The sequence below is a fragment of the Callospermophilus lateralis genome, unplaced genomic scaffold, assembly GCF_048772815.1.
Source record: "Callospermophilus lateralis isolate mCalLat2 unplaced genomic scaffold, mCalLat2.hap1 Scaffold_84, whole genome shotgun sequence".
NCBI lineage: Eukaryota > Metazoa > Chordata > Mammalia > Rodentia > Sciuridae > Callospermophilus > Callospermophilus lateralis.
The window spans coordinates 4,575,000-4,595,913 of NW_027516477.1; the positions used below are offsets into that span (position 1 = coordinate 4,575,000).

General features: G+C 39.6%; 1 protein-coding gene across 1 annotated transcript in view; it reads left to right on the top strand.

Annotated features, from left to right (window-relative positions):
* Positions 1 to 20,914, top strand: part of LOC143386821 (transmembrane protein 163a-like) — a 191,665-nt gene that overhangs the window by 108,042 nt on the left and 62,709 nt on the right. Inside the window, exons 3-4 of the mRNA XM_077108499.1 lie at positions 15,016 to 15,059; positions 16,429 to 16,520. Coding sequence (XP_076964614.1) covers positions 15,016 to 15,059; positions 16,429 to 16,520 — 136 coding nt within the window. The remainder of the gene's footprint in view (positions 1 to 15,015; positions 15,060 to 16,428; positions 16,521 to 20,914) is intronic.

Genomic DNA, 20,914 nt, shown 5'->3' on the forward strand with positions numbered 1-20,914 from the left:
GGGTTGAAAAAGTCATTTGGTTGTAATTTCCTTTTTTTTTTTAAAGAGAGAGTGAATTTTTTAATATTTATTTTTGAGTTTTTGGCGGACACACCATCTCTGTTTGTATGTGGTGCTGAGGTTCAAACCCGGGCCGCACGCATGCCAGGCGAGCGCGCTACCCCTTGAGCCACATCCCCAGCCCCTTCCTTTTCTTAATGATGGAAGTAAACAATTCTGTGGGCACTAGGCTTGGCTGGCCTGGGCAGGTGATGGAGGCTGGGGAAGGCCTCTAGTTGAGAGGGGTATGGCCTGAAGAGTAGGGACACCTGCTGGGATTTCCTGGTGAAAGAGGAGCAGCAGGGGAGATCTCTGCTAGGCTTGCACCTCTGACCATAGCAGCTCCAGGATAACTTCCTTCCTAGGCAGCACCCCTTGCAGGATGCCACCTCCTGTCAGGCCCAGGGCCACTCTTTCCTCCCTTTGTCACTCCAGTCCGACTTTTGTGCTCTTCTGGTGCCTTAACATCCCAGTTATGCTGACTTCACACCACAAATTAAAGCAAGTTAAGGTCTCTTCATTTTTGCCATTGAGGGTAATTTCTATTCCCTGCTGGGATCTTGGCTGGCACACAGGCATGTCACAGAGATAAAAGGTAGATTTGGGTTCCAGAGAGGAGTTGAATTATAGTCCGGTCACACATTTCTATGTGTGTATGTATACATGCATGCATATATGACAGCTGTGTGTCAGTGTGCCAAATGCTCACAAGTGGCAGCCACCTTCGTCAAGTTCAGGAAAAGTCTGTTGGATTTTGTGCTGTCTCCTTTGCTTAGTGCTAGGGTGAGGTTGGAGCAGAGATTCACAAATAGGAATAAGATGGGCATGACCTGTGGGGAGCTTTCAGGCCAGAGAATTGAGACATACACATGGTCTCTTGGATGGGATGGGATAAAGCATAGATAAAAAATATTTTTGGGTTTAGGAAGAGTTGGTTCTGTAGCATATTAGCAGGGAGTAAATACCATCTTTGTTTACTGTGAGCTTGATTTAGGAGGTTTAACAGGATTGTCCCCACCTTCCCTCCTGAGACAGTGATGATAGCATGAGCAGGAAGGCAGCTGTGCATCAGGGGAGGGAGATGGGCTTGTTTTCAAGGTGCCAAGTCTGCCCTTTCTCTTTGGGATTTGAAAATACTTGCCAATACATTAGATCATGAGAAAGGTGTGACCCCTGCTGGCCCTAGAGCCTTCAGCTTTGTAAGCAGAGAGACTCAAAAGAGGCCAGGCCATTATCTGTCTCCCCTGCGGGTTCCTTTTTGTGTGGGAGACCTTTCTCTATGAAAAAGAAAGCCTTGGCCTCTCAGAGGCATTGGTCTGATTGGTAAGGAATCCTGCTGGGCCATTTGCACAAGGTTAAAATTCTTACTGCCACTTAGTGTGTGGCCCTTTTGTGTTGGAGAAGCTTATTTTGCAAGCTAAAAGTAGGCCAGGTGGGACCAAGCCCTTGCAACTGGGGATGCAGGTTTTTCCCAGTCATAGCTGCAACAGGCCCTATTGGCATTTTTATTTTCCTTATTTAGTGAGAAATACAGCAGGATCAGGCTTTTCTGAGGATTAAAACCACACTGTAGAATTTCACAGGCAGGTCACTATCCATAACCTCGTTTTTTAGCATCTTTTCCTCTACAATCTCCAGGAGTTTTCAAAATCCACATATCCCCTCTATTCTTCCTCTGTGTTCCCTGTGCCTCCTCTCCCCACTGCTGCCCTTTCCTCAGGGTCTTGTTCTTGGAGACCTTCTATAGCCCACCACCCTGAATCTCCTCCCTTGATCGGTCAGCATTCTTCCTCTGGTTCTCACCTCACTGTGCTCACTGAGATTTTTGTTTCCTATGCTGTCTTCCATGTGCTTGCCCACTTCTTATGCACAGGCATGCCCCAGGGCCTCCTTCCTGCTCCTCTTTGGAAAACTCCTCCATCCCCCACTCAACACTGTGTGGGAGGATCCCAGGACCCCCCATGAGCCTGGAGACTCTCCTGGAGGCCAAGCCTGAAAGGAAAGTGAGAGAATAAGAGACGAGGGGGTGAGGTGGCCTAGGTCCTTCATTTCTTACCCACCCCGTCTCTCGCTTTCTCATTTTCCTTTTATTTTTGGTGACAAAACCTGGAATCGAGTTCCCTGGCCTGCCTGCTCCCCTCTTTGAGGGTCACTGAGCATCCCCAGACCCCAACCTGGATCCCATGTTGGAAGCAGGCCCTCCATTCTGTGGAACGCCCTCCCCCCACCATTGCAGGTAAGGTCTGGGAATGCTACAGAGTCTTGACTTCTGAGGGCAATCAGGGAACTACTCCTGGTGAGACTGAACCCCAGCCTTGTGTTACTCTATCTCTTCTCTATGCAGCTCCAGCACTAAGCACACAAGTGCCTCTATGGGCTCCTGCCCTGATGCTTACCCAGTGGTGGAGACAACTCCCCTGAGTTGTCTATCATCAACTGCCCTCAAACAGGTGATGATAGAGACTGGCGAGGACCCATCTCTAAACTCACCTCCCTCCTCTCATCATAGGTGGTTCCTGGTCATTCCCTCCCATAATCCCCTAGGTGGCCTCCTGACTAACCTAGGGTTTCTTTCTCTCAACCGGGACCTAAAGCTCCCAAAACTTATCCGCTTGTGCAATCAGATCTGGCCTCAATATCCTTTGGATAATGACTCTAGATGGACGCCTAAAGGCACTCTAATCCTGTTAATTAATTATCTTCCCATTTGACCTTCAGGTGATTTCTTCATCCAAATTTGTGAGGTTTCTTTTTGTTTGTTTGTTATTTTTGGTAGTTGTGTATGGACAGCATGCCTTTATTTCATTTGCTTATTTTTATGTGGTGCTGAAGATTGAACCCAGTGCCTCACACATGCTAAGCAAATGCTCTGCCACTGAGCTATAGCCCAAGCCTCTTTTGTTGTGTGTGTGTGTGTGTTTGGTGCAAGAAAGGACACCAAAAGACAAGAACTAAGTAAGAGAAAGTGACGAATGAACACATCTTCCTAAATTTTTGGATTTGTCTCTGCCATGGTCCTGTTTTACTCTTAATGCTTGGGCATTTTATTTTTCTATAAATTCATGCTTTGCAGATCTTTCATCACCTACTCTTTCTTAGGATATCAGGATCTGCTGTGTCACTGGTAATACAGGTTTCATTTCTTCCTAATTAGTGTCTTGATTTACCAGTGTTTTCATAAAATTTTACTCTAAATTAATAGAAACATAATTAAAAATACAATCTGCTGAGTGGAAACTGGAGACTCTGGAATGTAGACCACATGATCAATGATGGCAAGCTCTGCACTGTGGGTCCCTTTTCAAAGTTTACCCTGGGTCCCTTCGCTTCCTGGGCCCCAGTATGGAGGTAGAGCTGCAGCTTCATCCCAAGAATAATGGCTAAATTGGAGCTAAAAGACATTCAAAGTTTTGCAGAATGAAAGGACACAAGCCTTAACAAAAGTGAAATATGAAAATAGAAGGGAGACCAGTAGAGTAGGGGGCAGGAGGAAGGGAGGGCCTGGAGAAGTAATGAAATCTACCAAACTGTGCTATGTTCATGTGTGAATATATCATAAGGAATGCACGAACTAAAATAGTAACTATAGAAGGGAGATCAGTAATAGTAGAGTAAGTGGGAGAGTAGGGTAGAGGGCATGGGAAGGTACTAAGGAATGAGATTGATCAATTATGTGCATGTATGAATATGGAATAATGGATTTCACTACTATGTATAATTTTAATGCACAAATGAAAAAAATTAAAAACCCAGTAAAATATTCCAACTAAAACTCTATCTAAATGTTTTGGGAAATGGAATTCTCTGATTATTTGAATTATGGTTTTGATTCCATCATCATCATATTCAATACTAGAACAGTGTAGACCTCTGGGCATCACATCTATTCCCACACACCATCAGGAGCTGTCGATTGGTCTTTATCTGTTCACATCAGCTGGTGATATTTTGCGCTGGATAATTCTTTGTTGGGGCTGTCATGATCCTTGTAGGACATTTAACAGGAAAGCTGGCCTCTACTCATTAGATATTAGCTGTCATCTTCTCTCCCCATGACAACTAACAATGTCTCAGACTTTGCCAAATGCGCCCTGGGGTAGGGGGGCTAAAGTGTCCCCAGTAGATAAACCTTGATTTATACCTTTGTAGTAGTACAACTTAAATTTCACCTTCTAGACTTTCATCCGTCAGCTTTTTATTATTATTATTATTATTATTATTATTATTATTATTATTATTATTAATATTATTATTATTATTTTACATGTATTTCAAATTAGAATGGAAACATTGTCCTCATTTAGGTTTTTCTAGTTGCTGGATTACATACACAATGAGAATCTGTTCTGTAGAGAAATGACTAGTCCTCTGTAGTCCTGTATTTCTGTGGCTCTCTGTGCATGGTGTCATGATGATGTTGTCCCGGGAAGACTGAATCTCTGTCTCCTCTGACCATTTAAATAATCTCCTTAATTTTCTTTCAGGCTGATTGAGCTTGAAGGAATCACAAATTGCTTAGAGGTTAGACAGGGTATGAAAGGTCCCTGGTGGCCAGTCCAGCAGCTTTGCTTGTGGGGCCTGGATGTCTGGGGCATGTTGCATCTTTGCGGACTCAGCACAGCATTATGCTTCTGGGTAACCATGTATATTTTAAAAGGGATGAATATAAATATCATCTAAATGTCATATAAAATCTCCTCCATGATAACAATAATTTTTCTCTCCATTTTGAAGATTATTGGTTCTTTGCAAGGCTGTACAGGCTTCCTTCCTGAGAATTCATTTTAGATCACTAAGCTCTTAAGGGTGTATAATAAGCTTATAGTCCTCTGTTCTCAGACAGTCTGCCCTGGGGGGCGGGGGGGAGACAGCAACATGTGCTAGGATGGGCATATGACTGGAAGTCAGGACAGGAGGATTCTTGCCCTGGTTTTGGACACATTGATGACCAGGCTTCCGTCAAGTAGCTTCCCTCTCTGGACCATTTCTTTTTCTTTTACATAAGGCTGTTGGATTAGATAGACCATCTCTAAGGACTCTTCCAGCTTTAAGTGAAAATGTATGATTTTAATTAAAGTGGTAATTAACTGGGTATTTTAAAATATAGTAGAGTTGAGACTTTTTTTTTCCTAAAAGGATGGATAGTGGAAGGATATTAAAAATTATACTTATTCCATCCGTGAAACATTCAAGCAATGGATGTAATTAATTAATGTTGCCATGGAAAATTTGTGGACTGAGAAGAGTCATTTTTGCATCTCCATTCCTTTTAGTCTATGCCTCTGAAGTGAACTGACTTCTCTGGAAGATATATCTAGGAGTGACAATGTGATTTTCTCTCTGTGAATCTGGACACCTGAGTGCCAGTTCTTGCCTTACTATGTGATTTTTGGATAAGTTGCTTCTGTCTCAGGGTTCCATTCTCTTTTTAATGAGAGGAGTTAGCTGTGATCCTGTGCAGAGAAGGCTAATGGAGCAGGCTGGAGATTGCCTATCCTAAAAGTGCTTGCATGCTTTATTGGCTATTGGTAGTGTTTGGGAGCTTGGCTAGTAAAGAGTTGCCTACACAGAAAATAAATTTTCTCCAAATAAAAGTGGCTTACTGTGCCTAAACTGTTTGTGCAACCCATGTGGTTTATGTGCAACACGTGCTTTCCTCCTGGGAGTTTGGAGTTTTGGTAGGTACTAGGTGGAGGGTACCTATGTAAAAGGGTCCCTAAAATCCCTGATCACTAAAGTTTTGAACAAGTTGTTGTCATAACCTGTGGAGGAATTAAACCTGTCTTCTGTGACTCCTCTGGGAGAAGACTCTTGGATGCTTCCATTTGGTTTCCTCCAGACTTTGTCCATGGACCTCTCCCCTTTGCTCAATTTGCTCTATATCTTTTTGTTATAATGAATCTTAGCCATGGATATGACTATATGCCAAGCCTTGGGAGTCTTTCTGGTGACTCACAAAACTTGGGGGTGTTTTGCGAACTCCTGACGTAGATACTCTAGAACTTGCTGAAAATATATTTTGTAAGTAGAATTATTTGGATATTTCTTCCAAAGGAGAAATCATTTCAGTATCTTGGACTTTTGTCCCCCTTACAGTGGTAGGAAAGAAGGGTCATGGAAGAGGCAAATGGTGGTGAGATAGCAGAAGTGCTCCTGTGCTATGGTCAAACCACAGCCTAGTTGGCCTTTAGGGATGAACTTTTTATTGTGAGAAAGGGTCAAAACAAAGTGAGGTTAACTAGGCAATACCATTTCAGCCATCATCCTGTTAGCTGTAGATTTTACATATTGGTGGTGTGTCTATGCCTTTGAATTGGATGTAATTGGATTTTTAAGACTGATCCTGTGTCTATAATTTGAAGGGAGCTTATTTGAAGAAACCGTCATGTGAATTGGTTCTTAATTTATCTTTGGATGATGCCAAGATGAGAGGGGAGTAGTATGAGTCTGAGCATCAGGCGCTCTGATTGAAAGAGATGTAAGTATGTTGTAGCAGTTGAGAGTTCCAGGATAAGCGGTGAAAGTCCCTCGTCTTAGCATAAGCAAAATAAATGAGAATGTATTACAGAATAGAATTGGCCATATCCATGAGATCAAATGATGTCAGAGTTCAGTTCTCACTCCCTCCTTCCTTTCCTCTCTTTTCTTCTTTCTTCTGTGTCAGCATCATTCTTAGACAGGCTTTCTACATGAGTGGCCTTGAATTGTCCCCCAAAAAAGTCTCCCATATATCAGGAGAAGAAAAACTTTTTCTGTCCCATCATTTCTCTCATTCTCTGAAAAAAAAAAGATTCTGATTGTCTAGTCACTGTGTCCAGGGGGTGGGATATGCTGCAGTCAGGTCATGTACTTTCCTCTAATGGAGGAGGATGGGGTCATTTTAGCTACTGAGAAGGACTAGTCCCTGCCTCAAAGAAGAAGAATTTTAAAAAAGGAGTGGGGAACTTCTTTTACCAGAAAAAGGAAGGAAGAATGAATGAAAAAAGATGCTTAATGACTGTCCACTCTCTGCATATATGTGCTTCGCAGTTAAGGATTACCTGGCGTTGAAGTTGAGAGTCATGGTACCTATTGCATGGTGGTGATTGATAGATATCTCTGAGAACTATCTTTGAGGATAGAAATAGATCAGCCTTATTTTGATATTGGATAGTAATTGTAGCAGGGGTTTTGATGTGGACCAGGGAATGAGGGTAGGTTGTGAGGCTTAATGAATTTTCACAAAGTGAGCTTTTCTGTGTAACCACACTCACACTCACTCATCTTCCCACCTGACAAGTCCTTCTCATGTCCTCTGCAAGTCACTGTCCCACTCCAGAGGTAACCACTGTCCTGATTACTGCCATCATATTTCTCTTATATATTGCTTGTATGTCTTCGATCTTTACCCAAATATTTCATAGGAATGCTTTTGTTTTTCTCTTTGTTTCTGGTTTGTCATTATTCATTCTTCTTACAAGGATGGTATACAGTGGGTTATTTTTTGCTACATTTCTGCAGGTAAATCTTTGACAGAATTCTAATTCTGAAGATAAGGAAGTTGCTGTGATTGAAATGAAATGGGGCCAGGATGGGAAGACTTAAATCTACAGGGTCTAAGAAACTCTTTTTGAAGAGCCATGAGGTAGATGCTTCAACCATGGCAGAGAGTTTGCAGACTTTCAATTTTCTGACCTGATACCTAGTTATGAGTTATTTATTAGTGCTGAGTGGAAATAGAACTAGTGCTACTAAGGAAGAATTATTGTCAATGGATCAAGAAAAACCATGACTCTCTTTATTTTCCTTTGGAGCATCAATACGGATTCATCTTTGATTTATAACTCAGTATCATTGGAAAATTGTCCTGGCTCATGTAAAATGCCCCAAACACAGCTCTTTAGCTATAAAATCCTATTAGAATTCAGTCTGGGTTATTTGACAAAGTGACATCATAGAGTATCTATAATTTCACTTTTGTGAATTTCATGCTTGCTCTTGTAACTGATTCCCCAGGCTTCTCTTGTGATATTGGGTTGGTCATTTGATGGATCTGGTGATGTCTTTTCTTTGTCGTTGTATTCTTCTCACTTTAGAGTATACATAGGATATATGGATAGGTAATGCATTTGTTGATTTGGAAACCATACTTCAGATTTCTTTCTTTAATTCCCATTTTTACTTCCGTATAATCTATAAGGACTCATGCTCAAGTTAATGAAAGCTGACAGTATACTTGAAATAAAATAAATCTAGGTTACCCTAAAATACACCCATTGACATGATTTCAAATAAATTGAGGCATATTTGTTGAGAAAATTATTTTAGTTATAGTATAAATTTTATTTGAGTCTAGTTTTATATTTTTATCTAGAATAATCCTAAGATTGTGCAGTTAACTGCTTAGGATGTGATGGCAAATTTGAAAAAAAGAGATCACATAGGTTTTCAACACCTAATAAAAGAGATAATGTAGCCAAATGGAGATCTGACCTTACTAGTCACTGCAGAATATTGTCTGGGTTTTATATCTCCTCAGCAAATGTCCTGGACAGTAATATAATTGAAAATATTTGCATTTGTCCCTCTCTCTCCTCCTCCTTGATTCTCCAGTAACATTGTCCTCAACTAGGAAGAAAAGTTTTATTGCAAAAGGAGAAAGGTGTTCTCCTAGGGATTTTAATTTTGGGAAATTCCTGACTATTTTAATTTTACTTTGTGGATATTGAAAAACATATTTGATTTGTAATCCTATAAATTGATAGCAGACCTAGGTAGTCTAAGATGTCAGCCACTTAAATCCCTATCTGTACAAGCTATTTTTGGCCAAATAAAATTTGTCTGTGTTGGCAAGCAACTCCATAGAAGCTGATTGCCGGTGCCCTGACCCATGGTTAGGCTGCTTTATTTGGTTGTGGTGCATGGACTTGTATTTTCACCTTGGAAATCCATGCAGGTACATGTACAACATACACAGGAAGAGAATCCAAAGCATACAATAGGTTATGAAGTGAAATGAGAACATCCTTTCAACCTTGCACTCTTATTCCCTTTCCTTTAAAGTAATCATCACCCCCAGTTTTTTTTTTGTAGCTTCTCTAAAATTTTATTTATATAATTTTATTTCCATGAACACCCATGTACCCACACATATGAGCTTTGACAATTACTAATGATCTTGCTTTGTTCACTTACTATATTTTGCGCATTACACATCTATCTTTTTCAAGAGCTTAATAACTTCTGAGGTATGGATATGTACTACTTCATTAAAGCACTGCCTTTATCAATGGAGTGATTTAATATTTTGCTTTTATGTATCTATAATAAACATACTTGAATGTTTCTTTTGGCATCTGTGCCAACACAAGTACAGAATATATTTCTTAAAGTATAATTGCTGAGTGCAAAGAATGTGTATGCTACATTTTGATAAATATTTCTAATTTGTCTTATGAAGAGATTTCTCTACAGAAAAGATACTGCATCCCCATACTTTCACCAACACTCAGCATTTAAAATTTCCTTTTATTTCTACTGTTGTCATAGGTAGAAATGGAATTAATCTTCTTCTTTATTCAATTTGCCATCTGTTTCTTGACTTTTAATGAAATTACCAAAAAAGTCTAAGAGCTTTATAAAAAATAATTTGCACATATCATATAAAAAATTAAAGACCCAGAGAAGAGTCACAGATCAAAATTGTGAAGCTTAATAAATCTTCATACACTAAAAATAGCTGTGAAGTCATCATTCAAACTCACTTATGTTCCTACCTGAGAAACTCTTCCCATGTCTCACAGATTGGGAGTGACATTTTGCTTATGTTCCACACCTTGGCTTGCCTGGCCCTCCACCACACTCCCCTGAACTGTTCAGGTCATTAGCTCCCTGACTGTGGAGGCCATTTGACTAGGAAGATGGATTTTAGAAACTTAGATGTGATGAAGATGTGTATGGTAATGTACTTTCCTATCAGCCAGAAGCATTCACGAAGCGCACAGTGCACCTACTCCCGGAGGCCCATCAAAATTCTGATTTTTGCTATTTTTATTTTAGACCTCGGGTTGTATTGTTATGAGTTGGATAACTTTTTTCCTGCAAATAAAACTATTTTTTTCCAATTTGAATGGTCAAATATGATGGCTATAGGAAATGTGGGAAATACAAAAAGTAGAAAAGAAAAGCATCTATTCAAACCTTTCTATCTAAGATTACCCACTGTTATCATTTGAGGGAATTTCCTGCCCCCTGGTTTTTGGTGCATTTTTAAGGCACAGCTGTAGATTTAGTTATATCACATCATTTTGTATCTTATCCTAATAATCTCCCATAACTGCCTTTCTGTTCTCTTTCATCTTCGAGCACCTGACAAGTCAGAGGTCATGAGGGCTATCTCAGGGTCTTTGCATTATTTTTCCATTATCTGCAAGGTTCTTTCTCTAGATAACTACATGGCTGACTCCCTTCTCCTTTGTCTTTGCTTAAATTTCAGCAAAGCTTCTTCTGATCTCCTCGCTCAGTTTTCACCTGCACTAGCCAGAATTCCCTGTCCCAAAAGACCCATCATTTCCCATAGCAACCTGGAAGTATGGCACCCAACATACTACCTGTCTGTTTATTATCAACTTCATTATTTTGCTGAATATGCCACTATAAGCATTAACTTTTGTATACAATTTAAGCTATGTGTAGCCCATTCTTTGAATAGACCATACATGAACCATTGCCATACTGCTGGATATTTACATCATATCTAGCGTTTTGCTATTATAAATCATATGAACCTGCTATGAATATTTTGAATATAAAGCATTTTTTAGGCATTAAAAGAAATTCTTGGACATGGGATTATTAGGTCAAATTATATTGTATTAAGATTCATTTGGCTGCAAGTCATAGAAACTCAACAACTGGCTTAATAAAATGAAATAATCATTGGATGATGTATTTGAGGAATTATTGAGTGAGGCTATTTGAGGAATAGAGGGTTAGATTTCCAACAAGGCTGATTGCAGAGGTTCAGTTGATGTCCTTGGGGCTTTCATCTGTCTCTGATCTTTAATTTCCTTTTCCTCTGTGTTGGTTTCATTCTGAGGCAGTCTTTACCCATTTATGTCAAATTCACCACCTATGGCTCTTGGTTTTGTCTTATAAGCTATGTAATTGTCTCTTAGTCATCCTCTTCCCAAAATTTTTGACAAACTTGGGAGAGATTCTTATTGCCTCAAATCAAATTTAGACAGCTTTGAATCATTCAATTTGTACATGGGACAAGTTAATGTGATATACCAGAGTGGGCAAAATGTCGTCCTATCCATATCACTTCGAGTAGGGCGGGTGCAGGTCCCCAGATGAAAATTGCTATGCTCCCACCAGGAGAAGGATTGGATGTTGGGCAGGGCACCAAAAATTATAACTATGAACATTTAAAAGACTCTGAGTAAAAAGGAAAAGCTGGGATGGCTGGGAATGGTGACACACCCCTGTAATCCCAGCAGCTAGGGAGACAATGCAGGAGGATTGCAAGTTCAAGGCCAGCTTCAGCAACTGAGTTAGGCCCTGTCTCAAAATGAAAAATAATAAGGGCTGGGGATTTTGTGCCCATGGGTTCAATCCCTGATACCAAAGTGAGAAGCGGAAAGGGAGGGGAAGAGAAAGGACCCCAATGCATGGTAAGAATGTATTTATATTTTTGTATTTCCAGCCTAACAATGGCAAAGCTGCAGAGGAGGAAGCCCAGGCCACAGCTCGCTGGGGAATTGAATGAGGTTCCCCAACCTATAATAGCATGCCTTGTATGCTCTTGGTGGTCACTAGCCTAAGTGCATGTTCAAATTATGAGGCATGGAGACAGGTTCTACTGTGAATATCAAAAACATTCTTGGAGATTCCTCTAAGGAATTCTGGCAATAGTACTATCCAGATAAAGATAGGTTGCTGATATCAAGGGCTTCATTCCAGAACAGCTGCAGGGTATATTAAACAGGACCTGGACCTATATAGTGAAGGCCTTGGTGATATCATTATCACTTCTGTGGGCTCTGTGGGCCCTATCTTGATAAGAACAGCCTTCACTGGAGAACTCTGCTTCACTGTTTCCTGGTTTCCCTTCTCTTTGTTGACCTTGCCAGTTTGCAGCATTATTATTTAAGGTTGACAGGTCCCATGTCTGTCGTCCACTGTTGAACCTAACACCTGCCTTATGGGCAATGTTGAACTTTGTTGGCCCCATGGTGGCTTTTGGCTATGCTCAGTCATATGTGCCTTGGGTGATCTTCCTGGCCCAGGTGAAACTCATTTGTAGCATGTGGGAAGCTGGAAATATCTCAGCACCCCATGGGGGTGGGGATATAGTTCAATTGTACAGCACTTAACTAGCATACAAGAGGCCCTGGATATGAGCCCCCAGCACTGCTCCCCAACAACAACAACAACAAAAACAAAATGCCCCATGGATTACCCTGCAGTCTTACAGAACAGAACTGTTTAAATCCATCTGACTTTGTTTGTCTGTTGAGATTATTTATAACCCAGAATTAGGATATATTGTGATGAATTGTGGACCAAAGAAAATGAAGTTATTACTTGATACTCTTCATAAATTCTTCAAAGGCCATCTGAACTCTTCAATTTGAATCCTGTGCTAATGACTATTTGCTGTTATTTAACAGCAAACCTGGGGACCTGGCCACATGGGGAAGTCGTCAGAGCCAAGGCTGTGTGAAGGGCCCTTCAGTGTACTCTTGATTCCACATGCAATTTTTTGGCATTTCTCCTTTTCCATGTAATTAAAGAAATTAGATGGAGGCAATTTATAAGGAAATGATACATATCTTTTAAGGACTCTTGCATTTTCCATGATACACGGGGGACAGAGGAATATTAATATTCCATTGTGCTTCAGTTATCCATCTACTGGGCAGGTATAATTCTCACAGCAGAACTCTCCAGTATAATTTAGAGTGTTCAAAATCATGGACATTGAGCTCCCCTAGAGTCAAGGAGTTGGCTGTTTAGTGGCATGTCCTTTGATTTCTGATTTATGAAATAAGTTTCTTACATATTTCACTATAATTATGTAAGCGTCCACCTTTTTGAAATCTGTGGACTACTATATAAATGTCTAGTATAAACAAATTGCTCAGATACAGATATTTTAAAATCATGGCTTACCACTTACAAAACAGGTGATCTGTGATGACAGGTGAGGGGAGCTCTGTTTTATTTGTGTGTTGTCCTTGGTGCCCAGGCTGGAGAGCACAAGTGGAGACAGAGTGGGAGCTCTGGCCTGACACCTCTCTTTGAATCCCATTTAGATAATGTCTGTGCAAGATCTTAGTAGGGATCTTTCTTATCAGTTGTGCTGACAAGAAAGCACAGCTGAGATGTTTTAAAAACAGACCATAAAGGGAAAACCCAAATACCCTCTATGACTTTTATGATGGAATTTTGTTCAGTTTAGTTAACAATGACTGAGCACTTACTGTAAGCCAGTTTCATAGGGCATTTCTCCCATGCTCAGGACAGTGCTGCCGGGGATCAGCTACCTCTTATACACATGTTGACAGGGTCCTGGAATTAATGCTCTTTGGGAAGGCCCCGTAGCCTTTTATACCACCCAACTACTGTCTTGTAGTACTGCATTGCTGAGAATGGCACTGCACAGATGGCTCTAGACCCTCCCTGAACTAGTAAGAGCAACAGCAGGAACACCAGGAGCTATTCCTGACAAAGACAGAAAGGTGAGGGGTTTAGTTGGTCGTTGTCCACTCATAGTTTGAGCCCTGGAGTGTGGCTGAGTTGCAGGGAGGACTAAGAAACATTAGGAACCCTAGTTTTAGTCTCCATTACTGATTGTACCCCAGGCTTGTCTTTCTGCTCCACAGTCTTTTTATAGCAAACAAGGGTTGATGAAAGCTCCAGTGTTTACAATTCAATTGTAACTACATAAATTGACCGACGAGGCTGTCTTGCAGTAGCAATCATTAAATCACAGAAAATGGAGTATGTTTGCTCCACTTTGGGTCTAGTGACCCCTTTGTGGCTGGGAGCAGGGGTACACAGCACAATGCTTAAGCAGTTGACTTTCTGGAGTCTGTTTTTGAGGGTTGGATGGCAAATAGATCCCCAGAAAGGGACATTGGGGTGAATGGAAGTCCATATAGGTGCTGACCTCTGTGCCTGCCTCCCACCTGTGCTCTCTTGCAATTCCTAGGCTCAGGATCCAGCTGCTTCCAAGCTTTACTGACCCAGAGGTGGTTGCATTCCTTGAAGGGTGGGCGTTGCTTGTTGAATATGGCTTTTGTTTTATGATCTGCCTTTATTGAGTCAAATTGAGGATAGTTTTTGAAGCTTGCCTCTGCTTTGACACAAAATATAATTAGACAAATGTGCCACCCAATTAACTTGTACCTCTAATTTTTGAATATGGATAAAATGTTTTAAGTAACTGCAGACATCTATTGTTTAATCTGAGATCACTTGTCACTTAAAAAAAAACAGCTGTGTTGATATCTATTAAACTCCAGTGGGCAAAAAAAATTTTTTTTTGTATGTTAGCAATAATGTGCACATTAGATATCATTAGATCACTAAATAATAATTACCTTATTATGGGAGGAGTTTGGATGGTTGAAGTTTCACTTTGAAAGTTTAGCATATTTTCCAGTTCCCCAACACTACTTTCTAAATTCTCAAAGTCTCTGAAGTCATTTGATTGACAACTACTTAAGCACTCTTATCCTGAAGTTGGCTATTGGGTGCTTCTGAACATGCTGGGGAGGGAAGTTCTTGCAGGTAGAGTTTGGAAATCTTTCACTCTCAATTTTTTTTAAATTCTCAGATTTTTACAAGGACAGTTAATTTTTACTTTTATTCTCTTGGAGCTTTTTCACTGTTTAAAAGGCTGTATCAAATGTATTGATATACACACAAGTGAGAGAAATTGTCTATGAGGTTTTAAAATATTCTGAATAATATTTTCTTTCTTTTTAGCTGTCTCCGTTATGAGGTACAGCACCTCTGCTTTTGGGTTTGCAGTAAGTAATCTGAAATGTACTTTCATGAAATTTTGCACGATTTTTCTAAGCTCATGAGTCTCACCCTAAGCCCTCAAATAAGAGGGTGATTGGAATGGGTAACACACCTTTTATGGAAACAGCTTCTATAAAAATTATAATTCAGTAGAATTAAACTGCAATGAGACTATATTTCTCCAGCACAGCTGGGAGGGAACCACATTTTTAACAAAGTGGTTAGTTGAGAGGGTGTTTTAGGAATCTCAGTTCTTTTTTCTCTTCCAGGTTGTGTGTAGACCTGGCCTGTACTGGAGTGATGCATTTGCTGGTGTCGACAGAGCTGTTTGAGAGTTAGGATTGATACTACTCACGTTGGGATAAGCCAGTCTGTAGCCCAACTAGGACTCCCTGAATTCTCAGCCTGCCCCCTGAGGGAAGTTGGTCAGAGAAAGCAGGTCTCTTTTTACAGGATTAGGGTTAATATTTTGAAGCATTGGATAACAATTCCCCATGCCCCTTCAAGTGTCAGTGCTTGTAGTTTTCTGGATGAGCAGTGTGACATGGTGTGATGACTCACAAAAGAGCTCATTTCACATCCCTTCTGCATAGAGGTAGGGTTTCCTGTTCCTGCGGGTATGTGTGCATGTTCCTAAACCCACTTCTGCCCTTTGTTGTTAAGAATTTAATGTTTGGCGGGTATGCAGATTCTTTTCAGAATCTGAAGAAGGATGTGGATTGTCGAGAATAATGCGCATCACTGCACACACACACCACATATATACACACACACTTTCTTCCTTTACTTTAGCAAGACCTCACCTTTTCCCTGAACACCCTCTCCTTCCATCCATTTTTCTCTCTCTCTGCATTTCTCTTATTCAAACACAGTGCTGAATTTTGTATGCAATATTGAAGTGTTGGTGTAGTTCCTGGAGCCTCTGGGTGACTCCTATCCTTACCCCTGAACCAGGTAAAGCAGTTCCATTGACAGCCAGTAAAAGAATCCTTACCCAAGATCTTTGGCTTGGGATATGCGGGAAAATGCTGAAATTACCTTGCTGGCCTTGGGGAAATGAGGGCCACATCTTCTAGAACAGTGTACCCCTGTCCCACATTTCCAGAGTGCTAAGAGTCAGGGGATGTGGCAGCAGATCCCACCAATAACACAGGGGCTCTGATGCTGCTACCAGGTCAGCACTTGGGTACTGAGTCTCCAGTCTCCCAAGATTTTACGATGAAGATCTTGAATGGCTGCATCAAAGTGTCTAAAAAACAGTGCTTCGAATCACTCATTCAGATATTCTGAATCACAGGATAGTTATCCTGTGTCTTCATAGCCATGCCCCATTAACTCTGGAAAAACCACTAAAGTCATGTCTCTTTCTTCTAGTTTGACGCCATCCTGGATGTCCTGTCATCAGCGATTGTCCTGTGGCGTTATAGCAATGCGGCTGCGGTACACTCTGCTCATAGAGAGTACATGTAAGTGGATTCTTATCTTTTTTGCAGACTACAGAACTCTGAGGGCATGCAATGAGAAAGTCCTCAGACTGCCTTTGAAGGCACCTGATGTGATTTTTAACCACGTGAAAAGTCTCTCCTGGGATGGTTAAAAAGATGGAGTGTATCTGTTTAATTCTCTGTTCCCTGCCCTTCAGTCTGGAGTGAATATTTATTTGCTTGTCTGTCTGTCTTTCCTTCATTTCTTCCTCCCTCCCTCCCTCTCTTGCTCCATCCCTCTCTTTCCCCTCCTTTTTCTTTCCCAGGACCACACACATGCTTGGCAAGTACTCTACCACCGAGCTACACCCTGCAAACCCCCAGAGTCAGATTTTGGGTTTTGAGAATCAGTACTTGCTATCTCAACACTGCATTCCCTCATCTGGAAAAGCAGGAAATAATTCCTTCTCTATGCATTGTGATGAATACATACACATGCATGTATATAAATATATTAATTTTTGTGTGTTTATATGTATGTGTGTGAGCATGTGTGTGTATCAGGGCAAGAGTTTTGCCCTGCCTCTGCAGCTTTTGAATGGTTCAACACAAGAGAGAAAATGCCTCCCTGCTGAGATTTATGATAGTGCCTGGAGAAAAGGTATTTTTTAAAATTAATTTATTTTTTTGTTGCATTATAATCTTACATAACAATGAGATTCATTATGACATTTTTGTACATGCATATGACCTAATTTGGTCGATCTCATTTCCAAGTACCTTCCCTTTCCCTTCCCTCCTTCCTGCCTCTGATCTACTTGCTTTACTCAATTGATCTCTCTTCCATTATTATTATAACCTAATTATATGTAAAAGTGGTATTGATTGTGGTATATTTGTATATAGGTATGGCATAATTTGGTAGATTTTATTCCCAGTACTCCCCCATACCCTGCCCTCTTCTCTTCCTCTCAATCCCTTTTCTCTACTCTATTGGTTTCTAGAAGGTACTCTTGAATGGGATGGTAAGCTGTACTCTTAACATTCAAAGGTTGAGAGGTCTCTTTGATGCCAGGAGATGCAGACAGTAATGTACTCGAGATTGAATTTGTCTAATGGAAAATTCAAAGATGACACCATAATGAATTCACTAATGAATTTTAGTTTACTTTATTGTTGGTTTTGGGTATTACACAGAAACTTCTTTTATGTGTTAAATACTTTTTATGTGTATTAGCTCTTTTAACAAATATTAAGTATTGAGTTTGTGATATCATGGATCATTTTAGAGAAAGTTAATTTTAAAAAGTGCATTAATTTGTGGCTGAAAAAAAAACAAGAAAACAATTGTAAGTACCAAATTAATTTTGTAAAATTACAAGCAGCGGTTCTGAAATGATCAAAATTGTATTAACACTGGTCTATCTGAAGGAGCAGCTAATGCTTCTACCCAATCTGTTATGTGGGTATTTGAAAAATTTAGTAAAAGAAGTCTCCATAGCATTATCTAGGGAAATTCTTGGATTTCAAGAACTAGCCACTGTCTTGACAGAAGAACATATAATCTTTGGTTCTATAGTTGCACTATCTAATATTCTTACCACTAATGCAATATTTTAGCACTTGATCTGTGGCTTGTCCAAACTGAGATGTGTTGGAAATGTAAAATACCTACTAAATTCCCAAGATAGGAAGAAAAAAAGAATGTGAAAGTTTTATTAATATTGAGAATATTGATTGCATTACATGTTAGTATCAGAATACTTTAGATATATTGGACTAAACTATTAGAACTACTTTTTCTTCTGTTTATTTTTAAATATGGTTTCTAGGTGTTGAAAATTATGTGTCTTGCATTCTATTTCTATATATAGGAAAAATGAGAATGATTTTAAGTAGAGAACTCTTCTCTCTGCCTATTCTTTCTTATTTTAGAGTTAATCAAGAATTTGATTTACAGTTCCAGAAGGAATTGAGTTCAGAGTGTCCCAATTTCTCTTTTCTAATTTGCCTTTTTTTCTGATTTTCTTTTGGCCCAGATAATTTTCATGTTTATTGGTTATAGTCATAAATTATTGTAGATTTTTTCCTTTTTTCCCCCTCTGTGTTGAGGATTACACCCAGGAAGTGTTTCATCTCTGAAATATACCCCGTCCCTTTTTAATTTTATTTTTGAGACAGGGTCTCACAAAATTGTAATCCTCCTGCCTCAGGCTCCTGAGAAAATGGGATTATAGTTGTCTACCACCATACCCAGCTATTGTGGCTTTTCTGTGAGAGTCAGTTTCTCTGTAAAGTTTGCCCAGATCAAGTTTAATGACAAGAAATATCTTTGGTTTCACTGTTTTTAATGATACCCAAACAAACACCATTGCAGAAAGTCTATATTATTATTCTAAAGTCAGAACTCAGAGATGATGCTTTTATAATTCCTAGGTGGTTGTTCGTTAGAAGATGCCAATGAATGCACTTGGAGATTTCTAATCTAGGAATTAAAATTATATTCACAGTCTTCTGTATTGTTGGCTTTAAAGTTTTAATCTCTGGCTTATCTCATGTAAGTTAAAAATTCATGAAATCACTGCCAGCTGAGAAACTGATGTTTGCATATTAATGAGCATAAATGAATTATGAGCAGCATAACTAGAAAAATAATTTGTTTTCATGATGTTGCTAGAGAAGATTATTAGATGGAAATGGAAATATCCAAGTGGGCCTTGGTTAAGCTTTCTTATTTTTCTGTTCTGGACTCAAAGCCACTGAATGAGTTTGAATTTCCAATGCAAAGAGAATAGAAACTTTTTTTGATCTTGCTTTCTGTTGACTGTCCTGACTATGCATGTGCTGGGGTGTTTGATGCTAGAGGAAGAGAGATACCACTTCTGCACCACCACAGAAGGGTAACCCCAATTGATTTATTGCATTAAAATGGGTTTTTTTTTTTGTTTAAAAACCCCACATAAATGAAAAGTTGTGCTCCATTTGTGTGCAATGAATCGAAATCCATTCTGCTGCCATGTATAATTAGTTAGAACAAATAAAAAATTAAAATATAAAAAAACATAAAATTTCCTCTTAACCATTTTTAACATTTTTAAAAACATTATTTATTTATTCTTTAGATATATATGACAGCAGAATGCATTTTGGGGTCATTATACACATTGCAGCACAACTTTTCTTTTCTCTGGTTGTATATGATATAGCTTTATACCATATGTGCAGTCATACATGTACTTAGGGTAATGATGTCTATCTCATTCCACCATCTTTCCTATCCCCATAACCCCTCCCCTCCTCTCCCTCCCCTTTGCCATTTTTAAGTGTGCAGTTCAGTTGTATTAATTTTATTCACATTGTTGTGAAACAGATACCCAGACCTATTTTATTTTGCAAAACTGAAATTCTATGCCCATTGAACACTTCTGTAACAGCAGTCACTTTCTGGTTCTATGACTTTGACGATGCTAGATGCCTCATAAAGGGGTCATGAAGTCTTTGATTTTTGTGACCAGCTTATTTTAATTTGTACACTGTCTTCAAGGCTCATCCATCTTTCATTGTGTGACACAATTTCTTTCTCTAAAGATTGAATAATATTCCACTGTACGTATATAGCATATTTTGTGTATCCATTCATTCATTGATAGGTATTTATATTGCTTCCACCTCTTGTTTATTGGGATAATGCTGCCATGAATGGGTGTGCAAATATCTCTTTGAGAACTTGCTTTCAGTTCTTTTGGATATATATCCAGAAGTGGCATTCCTGAATCACATGGAAGTCATATCTTAAAATTTTTGAGGAACTTCCATTCTGTTTACCACAGCACTTGCACCATTTTATAATCCCATTTACTAGTTATTCAAGCTTCAAATTTTGTCAGTCACTTTTCTGTGAATAACGGGTATGGGACAGATGGAGAATCAGGTTTTCTCATGGTCTGAGTTTTCAACATGAGTATAATAGATGGAAGAGCAATGGAATCACGTAGATGTGCAAGGGAAGGAGTCATCAAATAGACCAGAATATCCAAACTGGGCCAGGAGGGATGGGATGACAATGACAAGGTTAATGAACAGTCCTCATAGATTAGAAGTCCCTATGAGGTCAAGAATGGTTGGTGTAGAGCCAAGTGTAGTGACATACATCTGTAATCCCAGTGACTTGGGAGGCTGAAGCAGGAAGATTGAAGGTTCAAAGTTAGCCTCAGGAAAATGGCAAGGCCCCAGGCCACTTAGAGAGACCCTGCCTCTAAATAAAAAAAAATTTAGAAAGGGAGCACTGAGGATGTGGCTTAGTGGTTAAGTGTCCCTGGGTTCAATTCCTGGTACTAAATAAATAAATATGGTTGGTGTGTGTGGGAGGGGAATGCTAATCTGAGAATGAGAAGTTAAAAGCCAAGAATTCGTAGGTGTTTCATTGGTATAGATTC